A 13,314-nucleotide genomic window follows, 5' to 3' on the forward strand; every position below is an offset into this window, starting at 1 on the left:
AGTTGTTTTCTTAGTAATATACTCCTATCTGGAGGCCTCTTTTGGTGCGTGCTCCTGTATCCAACTGCTATCAAATTAACATTAGAAAATGTTGGAATCCTAATTATGAGTGTCTTAGTTATGTAAAATATTTTTGCTTCGTATGTTCCATTTCCTAATGATAAAAAATAGTCCTTCTAGATTCAAAATTTAAGTGAAATAAATTGTTTTGTAAAATGACTTGTTGCAAATGAAAACTATTAGCAAGTTTGTTACTTGCCTTATCAATGTAAATCAAATAAGCTTTATCAATGTAAATAAAAAAAACTTTCTAGTATTGGTACTATAATTTTACCTCCAATAAGCCTGGAAGGCAACAACTGCTACACATTTTCAAAACATAATATATACAGCACTTACAAACAGGACAGTAAAAACTGCTGGCATTTTACACACGTTGATCTTAGGAAGGATATTATCAGCAGCATCATCACCATGGGTTATAATGATCATCTAGGTATGCAAATTTAAAATAATAATACATAGGAAATTTATATATAAGAATAATGTGGGGAAAGGAACTGTTATTTATCAGTTCATTACCATTATTATAATTGAATATAAAAACATCTATGTCTCCCATTTTGGATTACGCTCTGTTTAGAAAACAGAAGGCATTTTAATTTCTCATGATGGCTGCTTACAAAGAGGAGGGCTTCTTATTTCTAAAAGGAAGACACTGGTTTTAACATACACCTGGACATGTAAAACTTAATTTTATAAATCCTTTAATTTTGCATAGAAAGCAGTTGACATGCTAGATACAGCATACCTCAAAAGTCAATCATGCAACATTCGCAGGCAGCCCTCTGCCCATATCCATCTACTGAAGTCGTTCCTGTTTTTTACCAGCAACGTTGGAACTGTATTATTGGGGGATATGCGGCATGTTCCGTGTTAAATAGGCTCCCGGGGCAGGGCTGTCACTTTGGAGATTATCCGGAAGTATGGAAGTTCGTCTGGGGTAGGGTCGTCACGCTTAGGAGGCCCTGGACAGCCCCTAAGCGTCCACACTTGCAGGGCCATTTTTGGTCGAGGCCTCACGGCGCAGAGCAGCCGGCTGCAGCGCGGCTTGAGCCACCGCTGGCGCGCGCCGCCGACCGCAGGTCAGCGGACCTAGCAGGCCCAGGCCGCGGTTTTCCCCGCCGCGCCGCCGTTGCCTAGGCGACCGCCGCCGAACGTTCCCGCGGCGGGCCCCGCCCCCCGGCCAATCGGACCAGCGCTCGTCCGAGCCCAGATTTTCTTTGTTCCGCAGCCATTTCAGGCCCCGGACGGGAGGCAGCGCCGCTTCGGCAGAGGGCCCGAGCGCCGGAGGCCTCTGGGATGGTGTGGGACCGGGTAGGTGGCGTGAGGGTGCGCGGCCCCTGACTGGAGGGCGGGAGCGGAGGCAGGCTGTTCCGAAGCTGCCTGAGGGGCCGCGGGGAGAGGCGCCCGACCCGCCGCCCTCCCGGCCGTTTGGAGCCCGGCGGCGGCGGCGGCGCGGTTCTAAGCCCAACAGCTGTCCGGCGGGACGCCGGCGGCGGTCGGGCAGCGCCTCCTCAGGTGTCCGAGGTCGGCCTGGGGGCCAGTAAGAGCGGCGAGGAGGGGAGCGTCTTCTCGCCGGGGAGCTGTTATACCGCGGCGTTTGAGGGCCTTGGCGCCGCAGTCGCTGCGCCAGGACGGCTGCTTCTGCCGGTTCTCGGCGCTTTGGGGCACTGCCTGCCTCTGCCCCGGATGGCCCGTCTTTGTCCCCCGCCCGTTCCCCTTTGCCCGGGTGTCCCAGGCCCGCACACGCCTTCCTCTCCACACTCAGCTCGGGCGGATCGCTTTCTCTGGGCGGTTCTTGCCCCTTGTGGCCTCTTGGCCTCACGACATATTTACATAACTTTAATGTTAGTAACTGCACGGGCTTTGCGTGGGCTTGTGTTTTTTTCACTTCCACCCTTTTGTACTTCTCCCACGAGAACACGCGACAGGGAACAGCTGCCGAGGAGCAGACCAGCTACCGCAATTAAGAAAAGGCTTTCTTCCTTTAAAAATGATCGCCTATTTGTCTACTGATGTAAAAACCAGCTGGATGTGGCAAGGACTGCTTGCTACCTAAATCTAAGTCCGTTTTCTTAATCACTAATTAGTTTGGTCCATCAACAGATTTGGATGTAGAAATTTAAACTTGGCGGGATTCACAAATTGGTTTTGACAGTTGTTTTAAGAAGCTTCATAACAATCCTACCTTGAAACAGTGATGACTTCATTGATGAGTTTATAAATGGTAATTTTTTTAGCCTAAGAAAAGATGTCTATAAAAAAACAAGTTGTATTGTCTCATCGGTATTTGGAAATATAAGGTTGTAAAATGGCTATCCTTGAAAGGCTTATTTTCATTTAGGGTAACAAAAGTTCCTTTTAGATTTTAACTTTCCCTTTTGTATCAAAGCTTTCATACTAGAATGGCAAGTAAGTTCCACTTACTGAAGCAGGGAAGTATTCAGTCTTGGGGGAGAAACGATTTTGTTTTCCACTTGTACCCTGCCCTGCACACCTTTCTTCTTGAACAATGACTCCACCAACTTGAAAACTTGCAGCCGCAAAAGGGGAATGTTAGTTTGAAGGTGCAGATTTCTCTTTTACTCCCCAGCATATGCATTCATAAATGCCTAACAGTTTACCAGTCCAGTTTTTACGTCACCTGAGTTAATGTTAGCCTAATGAACTACTAGTGCTCCATTTTGTTTTTCCTAAAAGGGCCCCCACCTGGGTCACCCTTGAGGTTACATTTTTGTCCCAGGCATTCAGGGAATTATTAAATTCCTCCCACAGAAATACCTATAAAAATGTTTTAAAGTAATCAAGCTTATTACCAAAATATGTTATGAGCAGGGTAAGATTTTGGAAAAAAATACACATGATTCTCGTAAATATTTCCATTATCAACACTTGATACTGTATTCATTGTTTTTATGACTAGTTTTTCTTTTTTATATAATGTTAAAGCCATCACATGAGCTCAGGTTTTCTAAATATTGTAAATGAACTTCACTGAAATGTAAATGTACTGTATTTAGAAGAATTGCTTGCTTTTATCCATGTCGGAATCTGCAAATACTGTTTTTAAAAGAAATTTGACTAATAAAGGAAGGCAAAACAAGTAACAAGTCATGAAATAAATTTATCAAATGTAAACCGCAGAGAGGAACACAGCAGTAAGCGGGAGTTGCGTTTATTGCCTGGAGTATAAATTGTGACTTTTTTCCTGGAGTTGATACTTGAATTTATACTGGTGCCAAAAAGGTCTTTCTCCCAGAAAAACAATTTGGTCTACCAGCAAACGGGTGAGAAAGCTGAAAGAATGAAAGTGATTGATTAACTGATGATTGTTTTCGAAAACAGTGGAGAATAATGCCATCTTCAAAAATCGGGATCAGAGACAAAAAATTCCCCAAATGTTGGGAGTCTTTCTTAATTGGTCCCGTTCAGCCTGTGTCGCGGCGGATATCTGGTGAGTGTTGGCAGGTGAAAGGAGTCTCCTGGGTTGCAGGGTGAACTTTATGATGGAGGACAGGTATAGTGGTAACTATAGATTTGTAGTTCTATGGTTGGGTGTTGGTGTAGGAGAGTTTCTAGAAGCCTCTGTTCATTTGGTTGCCTCAGGACCTCCTTACTAGAATTCTTTGAAGTACTGAAAGTGGGTGTAATAACTAAGAATGGTTAAATGAGTCTCAGTGATTAAATGAGATATTGGAACAGGAAATAGGGATGCAGATTTGTCTTGGAATTTTCTGGAGTGGATAGAACCCATACAGGAATGGTAGCTACATCTTGTTCCAAAATGGCACCTGATGGCAGAGCAAATAGTTGAACTCAGAACTAAAAGAATGCCTAGAGCTAAAACAAAGCTGCTAACTGAAGGACCACAAGATTGGAGTTGACATTTGCCTTTTTAATAGTTAAAATTTAAAAGCAAAGCAAATCTTCAAATGTAGCGGTTAGGAACAGGAGCTCTAGAGCCAGACTTCTTGGATTCAAATGTTGGCACCTTCTGATATCATGTGTGGACTTGGGCAAGTTACTTCATTTCACTGTGCCTCAGTTTTTTCATCTCATAATGCTGTGAGGATTAACTGAATTAATTTGGTAAACTCTTAGAACGGGGCCTGATGTGGTAAACACTCCATAAATAATAACTGCTATTATCATCATGATCATTGATATTTTAGAAAATAACCCATCAAATTATAATCACTAATATCTAGACTTTGAGATAATTACTGTAAACCCATTGATATATTTCCTTTCAATATTTTTTCTCAGTTTATTTGATTTTTACATAGTTGAGACTTTACTATATGAATAGCTTTTTTTTTTAATTTTTTTTTTAATGTTTATTTATTTTTGAGACAGAGCATGAACAGGGGAGGGTCAGAGAGAGAGGGAGACACAGAATCTGAAACAGGCTCCAGGCTCTGAGCCGTCAGCACAGAGCCCGACGCAGGGCTCGAACTCACAGAGTGTGAGATCGTGACCTAAGCTGAAGTCGGACGCTTAACCGACCGAGCCACCCAGGTGCCCCATGAATAGCTTTTCATTCTGCTTTTTCACTTAGCAACATTAGCATTTTCTCCTGTTAATTTGTTAGCACTTAAAATTTTTTTTTTATTTAAAATTTTCTTTTTATAAGTTTATTTATTTATTTTGAGATAGGAGTGCACATGAGCGTTGGAGGGACAGAGGAGGAGAGAGAGAATCCCAAGCTGGCTCCTCACTGTCAGTACAGAGTCCGACACGGGGCTCAAACTCATGACCATGAGATCATGACCTGAGCCAAAATCAAGAGCTGAACACACTCAGCCAATTGAGCCACCTAGGTGCCCCTGTGAGCATTTTTTAAAAATGACCTCATAATGTGATTTTCTCATAATTAAACAATGTCCTAGTGGACAGTTAGCAAGTTTCTAATTTTTTTTTTTTTTGGCAGTCTAAGAAATGTTACAATGAACATCCTTGTACATCAGACAGCTTCTGTGTTTTAGCTTATTTCATTAAGATAGATTCTCCAAAGGTAAAATACTGGGTTGGAGTATATGAATATCCAAAGCTCCCATATTGTTTTTACTTAAGAAAATTTAATGATGGACTTAAAACTGAGGAGCACAGCATTTATTGCCCTTATTGCTTGAGATGGGAAGGAAGAGGGAGTGAAATAACATTTTTTCCATATACTATACCAGGCATTATTTGTAGGTATTTATCATAGTTTTTTACTTTTATATACATGCTGCTCGGTATCATAGTTCTTTGTTACACTTGGGAGTTACCTGTAGATAAGCAAGTACTTTGCCCATGGACTCAGAATGTTCAAGGCTGAATCTGAATCTAGATCTACCTGATTGCAAAGCTCAGATCCTTTAATTGTAAAATTTCATGTAATATACATATTCAGAATCTTATGAATATGTACACATTGAATAAATACAGAACCTTGTGATGAATCTTATTATTCACTATAACTTAGTGGCTCTACACATTATGAAGATAGTAAACTTGAGCTGGAGGTAATGAATGGGTAAATTACAAAGTTAAACCAGAGAGGCCTTAACTATCTGCATATATTTTACAAAAGGAAAAAATATCCTTACCTGAAAGAAATGTAATGAGGTGTACCTGAATGGTTTCTAAAATGAATGCAAAAAGTATTTGTGGTGAAACACTCTTTGTAATGACCTCAACACAGATAGGGGAAGAAAAAACAAATCCATCAAATTTGGGAGATCTGTATAAAAAGTGACAATGGCCTGGGTGACTCAGTCGGTTGAGCGTCTGACTTTGGCTCAGGTCATAATCTCACGGCTTCTGAGTTTGAGCCTCATGTTGGGCTCTGGGCTGACAGCTCAGAGCCTGGAGCCTGCTTCACATTCTGTGTCTGTCTGTCTCTGTCTCTCTCTCTCTCTCTCTCTCTCTCTCTCTCTCTCTGTCTCTGCCCTGCTCACACACACTTTCTCTCTCAAAATAAATAAAACATGAAAAAAAAAAGTGACAATGGCCTATTAAACCAAATTGAAAAATAAACTTAGTAAAACCCCTGCCAAACTAAAGTCTTAGTAGAGAAATAACAAAAAAAAATAGTAATAATAAAAGATACTCCAGTTAAGGAGAATAAGACTACAAGCTGTAGGGAATTAATTATATGCTGAAAAGTGAAGGGAAAAAGTTAACTGCATTTTATAGTTGACCGTGAAGGACTCTGAAGCCTTTAATAAAATAATATTCAGCAGAGCCTCTTAATCCTCAGGTATAGAAGTGGCTGTCATAGATAAAATGGTCCATCCCAGAAAGGCCAAGTTTCCATTGCTTTTGTCTTTACTAAGGAAGGGATTAGAGCAGAGAAATACTTCACCAAATCGTGACCGTACTCAATAAATAAACGATTAGGAATAGGTGGTATCCACCAAAACTATAAAGAAACACTTAGAAAATTGATCACTATGCTGTCATTAAAAATAGTATTTTTGAAAAATAATGACATAAAAGTAAAAATAGTTACTTTTAGCTGGAGCATAGGAAAACAGGAAAATGATGAGAAAGATGGCAAATTATGAAGGATTGATTTTGTGTGCCATTTATTCATTTACTAAATTTTTTAGTGCTGGGATTGTCCCTTGTCATTTAGGGATTTACATGCTACTTGAGAGAGAGATGTGAAGAAAAAAGTGTAACAAAGTGTAGTTACAGCTTTACAGTACAAATCTGTGGCCGTATCTAGCAGGGCTAGTAATAGAGTTCATGCAGGGAATAGGAGCAGCGCTTCAGACACTGTCAGCAACGATAAGGACCTACCGTGTTCTTGAAACTGCAAGCAGTTCAGGGGCCCTAAAAGATACAGAGCAGGAGCCCTTGAACTTTTTCTGTAAAGGACTAGACAGTAAATATTTTCTGCTCTGTGGGCCAAACCACCTCAAACGTAGTGCAAAAACAGTCATAGTATGGAAACTAATGGGTTTGACCAGTAAGACTGGTGGGCCTTAAATGTCTCTAGTAGATAGTAGAGGGATTTGAGGAAGAGATAACCTACTGGGCCTAGCATGAGCCATAGGAAGATTTGAAACAAGGAATTTGTAACATTTGTGTGAATCATTAAGAGCGGAATGAATTAGAAAAAGTTTCTTTCTAAGCACTATAAACCATTAAGAAAAGAGAAGAAGGGGCACCTGGGTGGCTCAGTTGGTTGAGCGTCCGACTTTGGCTCAGGTCATGATCTCGTGATTTGTGAATTCGAACCCGGTGTTGGGTTCTGTGCTGACAGCACGGAACCTGCTTTGGATTCTGTGCCTCCCTCTCTCTGCCCCTCCCCCAGTCACTCTCTGTCCCTCTCAAAAATAAACATTAAAAAAAAAAAGAGAAGACAACTCCGTTTCTTAACAGCCAAATTCACAAAAGAGGGGCGCCTGGGTGGCTCAGTCTTGGTTAAGCGTCCAACTTCAGCTCAGGTCATGATCTCGCGGTTTGTGAGTTCGAGCCCCGCATCAGGCTCTGTTCTGACAGCTCAGAGCCTGGAGCCTGCTTCAGATTCTGTGTCTCCCTCTGTCTCTCCTCCCTCGCTCATGATCTCTCTCTCTCTCTCTCAAAAATGAATACACATTAAAAAGATTTTTTTTTTTATTTTCACAAAAGAGAATCTCAATACAGCTAATGCTCTGCCCCACCAGTAGAGAAGTGCAAAGTAAAACGGCGATATTTTGTTTGCCGTCATACTGGCAAAAGTGAAAAAGTTTTGCTAGTGTGTAGTGACAAGGTTGTAGTGGAAACTCCTACGTTGAGTAAGTCAGTAGAGCCATTTTAATTTTAAAGCAAAAACATTTTGACACAGCAATTTCCATTTCTTAGAGAAGCATGGGAATGAGTGTATCAGGGGTCCTGTGTGTTCGAGAATGTCAGTAGCCACAGAACCTCCAGACTTCCAGCCCACCTTTAATTGCCTGCACTCCAGTTCATAAAAGGGTCTATATATGTCTTTTTAAAAAACAAAACAAAACACTAAAAATCCCTCCTAACTCTTTTTTTTTTTTTCATTTCTTCAACGTTTTTTATTTATTTTTGGGACAGAGAGAGGCAGAGCATGAACGGGGGAGGGACAGAGAGAGAGGGAGACACAGAATCGGAAACAGGCTCCAGGCTCCGAGCCGTCAGCCCAGAGCCTGACGCGGGGCTCGAACTCACGGACCGCGAGATCGTGACCTGGCTGAAGTCGGACGCTCAACCGACTGCGCCACCCAGGCGCCCCCCTCCTAACTCTTTATACCCTTCTGTGCCCGCTGGAATTTACAGTCCTTCATCTGCAGAGTCCGGTCTCAACCTGTTCTTAAACATTTCCTTCCCTTGCTCTTCTGGAAAGCTGACTTTTTGCACTGTGCAGTTGTGGGTGTTGTTTTCTATAGCCCTTCTAATCAGTGTTTCTAGAGGTGGGAAAGATGTCTGCCGTGCAACTCCTTGCTGCTTTCAGACTTTTCTCCCTTCCTCCTCCTCCCTAAAAATCCTCAGATTTATATAATCCATTACCCCTCATGGTGGTTATTAACTGTTGATAGTATAATTGCTATCCGTGACCTCCAGATCATTCCTCTTCATTCTTCAATTATTTTAGCTCCAGGTTCATTGCCCCTCTCTTCAGTGCTGCCTCAGTCTTTATATTGAAATTGAAAAAAATGTACATAACTGATCTTTCCAATATCCTGGCCTCTCATTCCTAGACCTTTCCTCCAGTGCTCGTCTATCCTATCTCAGTCACTCACTCCCGTAGTGACACCCTTCTGCCTTGTCAGTAACTGCAGTCCTTACGTAGTTACAATTTTATGTGTTCTATTTTGTGACCCCACTTTCTGTTTTTGTAGCTCACTCCTTCTGGTTAATATCTCAGCCCCAACCATTTTTTGACCCCAGCGTAATCTCCATTGTATCGATCCTGTTATTGTTTCCCTGCCACTCGTGCTCTTGATATTTTCACTCCCCTTCTTAACCCGGCTGAAATTTCATGGTTAATCTTTTTTAATTTTTTTTTTTAAATTTAGTTTTGAGAGAGTGAGCGCATGCACGTGAGCAGGGGAGGGGCAGAGTGAGAGGAAGACAGAAGAGAGAGCCTGATGCAGGACTCAAACTCACAGAACTGTAAGATCATGACCTGAGCCGAAGTCAGACGTTCAACCAACTGAGCCACCCAGGCACCCACAGTTTATCATTTTAATCACTCCTTTGGATCCACTTCCTTGCTCTTTGCTTGTTTGGTAGAAACACAGGCCTACGTAAAACCAATTCTCTGCTTTGTACCTGCCATTATGCAACTTAGTATAGCTGGAAGAAAACACACAACGATACCTGACCACTTTACTCAAGGGGACCCTTGATGCTGCCTGTTGGTTGCACTGTGTTTTCTTAGTCTGTTCACTCTCCTATTCCCGTATGACTATTTCATATCTTCTCTTTTTCAAACCTTCGAATCTCTTTTCCCATCCTCACTTTTAGCTCATACGTGACCTTGCTTCCTGCTTTGCTAACAAAATAGAAGCAATCAGAAAACTTACACAGACTTCCAGCACCCTGTGTACCTACCAACATCTGTGTCAGTACATGCTGTCTTCCTGCTTATTACTTAGGTTAACTGTTCATGTTCTTGTGTCTGCTTTTGTACTAGATCCCATCCTTGCCCATGTGCTCAAGGACATTAATTCAGCTTCTCTCCTTCCACATCATGTTTTTCCTTTACTGAATTATGTCTATCAGCAAACAGACATGCTATTATTTCTCCCAGTATTTAAAAACAAAAATCTTGATCCACTCCTCACCACCTGTTTCCCCATTTTTGGGGTTTCCTTTGCAGCATTATTCCTTGAAAGAGTTGTCCGTACTTGGTAATGCCAAATTCTTCCCTTTCGTATACTACACCAAACCCACTCCGATCAGGCTTTTGCCTGCCCCATTCCTGCTGAACGGCTCATGTTCTCCAGTAACTTCCATGTTATCAAATGCCATATGCCATTGATTCTGTTCATCTTACTTGGTCTATCAGCAGCATTTGACAGGGCTGTTTGTTCCCTTATCCTTGAAACACTTTCTTCTTTGCTTTCCAGTATACCACACACCCCCTGCTTATCTTCTACCTCCTTCCTGGCCCCTTGTAATTCTCCTTTCAGACCTCGTTTGTTGAAGAACCCAGGGCTCAGTCCTTGCTTTTTGTTGTCTTGTTTTTCCTATCACTTCATTAGTAATTTTACTCAGTCTCATGGCTTTAAATACCATGTAAATGCCAGCAACAACCAAACTAATTCTAGTCTCCTGTGTACAGCTGCCTCTTCAACATCTCTACCTAAATGTCTAATGATATACATCAAACTCAGCATTTCCAAACTAAACTCCTAAACATCTCCCCAGTACCTACTCTACCCATAGACTTGCCCCATTTCTATCTGTCAGCCACTCCTCCTCCCAGTAGCTCAGGCTGAAATCTTCGAGTTATCCTGGACTTTGCTTTTTCTGTGACTCTTCACATCCATAGTTTCAGGACAACCTGTTTTTTCTATATCATCAAAATATATCCAGAATTTTACAGTGCCTCGTCCTCTCCACTACTATCACCTTGATGCAAGCTACTACTGTCATAAATACTGTTTAAATAGGTTACTCAGGTGTCCCCATTCTACCTTAGTCCTTCCCGGTAGTCTTTTCTTAATACAGTAGCGAGAGCTAGTCTTTTGCAAATTAAGACAGTCCCAGTCACTTCCTTATTCAGAGCACTGCAGTGGCTCTTCTTTTGATTCAGAGAAAATCTAGTCCTTACAGTAGCCCACAAAACTTTTTATAATCTGCCCAAACCACTCCCCTTTGTCCCTTACCTTCTTGACCTTATTTCCTATTACCAGTTTCCCTCTTTGCACACTGGTCTCCTTGCTCTATCAAAAACATATCAGTCATGTTCCTACTTTGGGACTTTTGCTTTAGCTACTGGTTCAGCTATCTGGAATCTGCTTTTCCCAAATATCTGCTTGGCTCACTGGCTTTACTGTCTGGTCTTTGCTCAGATGTTACCTCCTTTGAACACCTTCTTTTTCTTCTTCTTCTTCTTCTTTTTTTTTTTTTAATTTTTGAGAGAGAGAACGAGCATGAGCAGGGGAGGGGCAGAGAGAGAGAGGGATAGTGAGAGAACACCGAGCAGGCTCTGTGCTGTTAGCATGGAGCCAGATGTGGGGTTCGAACTCAGGAACGGTGAGATTATGACCTGAGTTGAAACCAAGAGTCAGACACTTAACCAACAGAATCCCCCAGACACCGTTTTTAATATGGTATCCTACCTTCTCCCACCCCTGCCCCTTATCCTGGATTCTTTTATTTTTTGCAAAGCTCATACTACCTTTTACATTGCTATATCAGAGGTCAGCAAGTTAGAGCCCCACTACCCTCTGGCTTGTTTTTGTACAGCCTGTGAGCTAAGAGCAGTTTTTACATTTTAAAGTGTTGTAAAACAAACATAAAGAATCTACAACAGACATGTGCTCTGCAAAACCTAGAATATTTACTATCAGGCCCTTTGCAGGCAAAGTTTAATGGTATATTCTGTTTATTTTCTTTCTCTTCCCATGCAATTGTAAGCTCCAAGAGGGCAAAGGTCTTTGTTTTGTTTATTGCTGTATTTACAGCAGCTAGAACAGTGCCTAGAATACAGTAGGCATTCAGTAAATATCAGTTAAATGAATGAATTGCTTGTAGTGGTACAAAATTATAAATAGGTTAAGTATTCAAGAACTCATACTGCAATTAGTAATGAAGTAGAGTTATATATAATGAGTAGGAAAGCAAAGGCATATTTTAAAAGAATTTTTTAAATTAATTATTTATTTAAGTAATCTCTGTACCCAAAGCAGGGATCATATGCTCTACCAACAGCCAACCAGGCACCCCTGAGTTTTATAAAACAGAAAACATTACTTCTATAAAAACATACGTATTTAGATGCACAAAATAACTGCTCTATAAGCTTATGCATCAGGTGAATATTAGAATACCTCTGGGGAGGAGATCAAGGTTAGGAGAGATACTTGAAGGGAGCTAGAATTTCATTCATATTGTTTCCTTTTTTTGTATACAGTGAGAAGCAGTGACATGTCTATTTTTCATTTAAAGATTTTTTTTTTTTTTGGAGAGAAAGGGAAAAAGAAAGAAATAGGTACTAACTAAACCAGTAAGAGGAAATAGTAATGCAGTGGAAAGGGAAGAAAATGTTGCCTTTCTTAAATACTGTATTTTGCCAACAATCTGAATTAGAAGGAATGAGCATTATGAATACTGAGGAAAACATGCAAAAGTAAAGACTCTTGGGTAGGGATAAGCATAACATCAGGGAACTGCCAGAAAATCAACATGGAACATAGTGAAAAAGGATCAGAGACTACTAGGAGATTAGTTCAGAGAGAGGCAGGAGCCCAGATTAGTTACAACTATGCAGTTGTGGTAAGGATATGAGGTTTTATTTTAAGTGTGATGAGAAACCATTGGAAAGTTTTGATGGTCAGAAGATGTGATTTAATTGCAGCTTTAACATGGTCATTTTTGCTGCTTTGTCTCAGAGAATGGGCAGTAAGGGAACAAAACAGAAAGGTAGGGAAACCTATTGTAGTAGACCATTCTCTTGTAGAACATGGTGGTTCCCAGACTAGGGACGTGAGAAGTGGTCAGACTCAGAGTGTATTTTAGAATATATTCTGATAGCCCTGGCTGATGATTTGGATGTGGGATGTAAAGGAAATCAAGGATGGTCTCAGTATTTTGGCCTAAACAACTGGATGAACACTTACTATAGGCAAGTGGAGGAGAACTAGGTTTGAGCAGGATGAGGAAAAGAATCAAGAGTTGTGTTTTAGCCAGTGAAGTTTAAGATGCCCATTTCACAAACAAATGAGTATGTCTTATAAAATATTGGATGTTTGAGTCTGGAGTTCAGAGTGCTATTTAATGGCACAGACTGGATGAGGTTATGTATAGGTAGAGAAAAGAAAGGGATATTTAGGGGTAGGAGAGCCAGCAAAGGAGACTGACAAAGAGTAGCCAGTGATACAAGAAGAAAACCTGGGAGATGTGAGACTGGGAAGGGAAAGAGTGGTTGCCTGTGTTCAGCACTGTGGAGGGATTGTGATAAGGCCAATAAATTGTTGGGTTTGGCAAAAAGGAAATCTCCGTCTCATTGGAGTGGAGTAAAGATGGGGAGATGGTGACTGTACACAACTTTCAAGATGTTTCTGTGAATGGAAGGAAGTG

General features: G+C 41.3%; 1 protein-coding gene across 4 annotated transcripts in view; it reads left to right on the plus strand.

Moving 5' to 3' along the window:
- Nucleotides 1-1,279: 1,279 nt before the first annotated feature.
- TNPO1 (transportin 1) overlaps nucleotides 1,280-13,314 on the plus strand; it is a 93,587-nt gene continuing 81,552 nt past the window's right edge. For all 4 annotated transcript variants that reach the window (XR_007461771.1, XM_049649617.1, XM_049649620.1 and 1 more), the window contains exon 1: nucleotides 1,280-1,377. Coding sequence is in view for 3 of the 4 variants with exons in the window: in XM_049649617.1 (XP_049505574.1) it covers nucleotides 1,363-1,377 (15 nt within the window). In the remaining variant the exon portion in view is untranslated. The remainder of the gene's footprint in view (nucleotides 1,378-13,314) is intronic.

Source organism: Panthera uncia (assembly GCF_023721935.1).
Source record: "Panthera uncia isolate 11264 chromosome A1 unlocalized genomic scaffold, Puncia_PCG_1.0 HiC_scaffold_17, whole genome shotgun sequence".
NCBI lineage: Eukaryota > Metazoa > Chordata > Mammalia > Carnivora > Felidae > Panthera > Panthera uncia.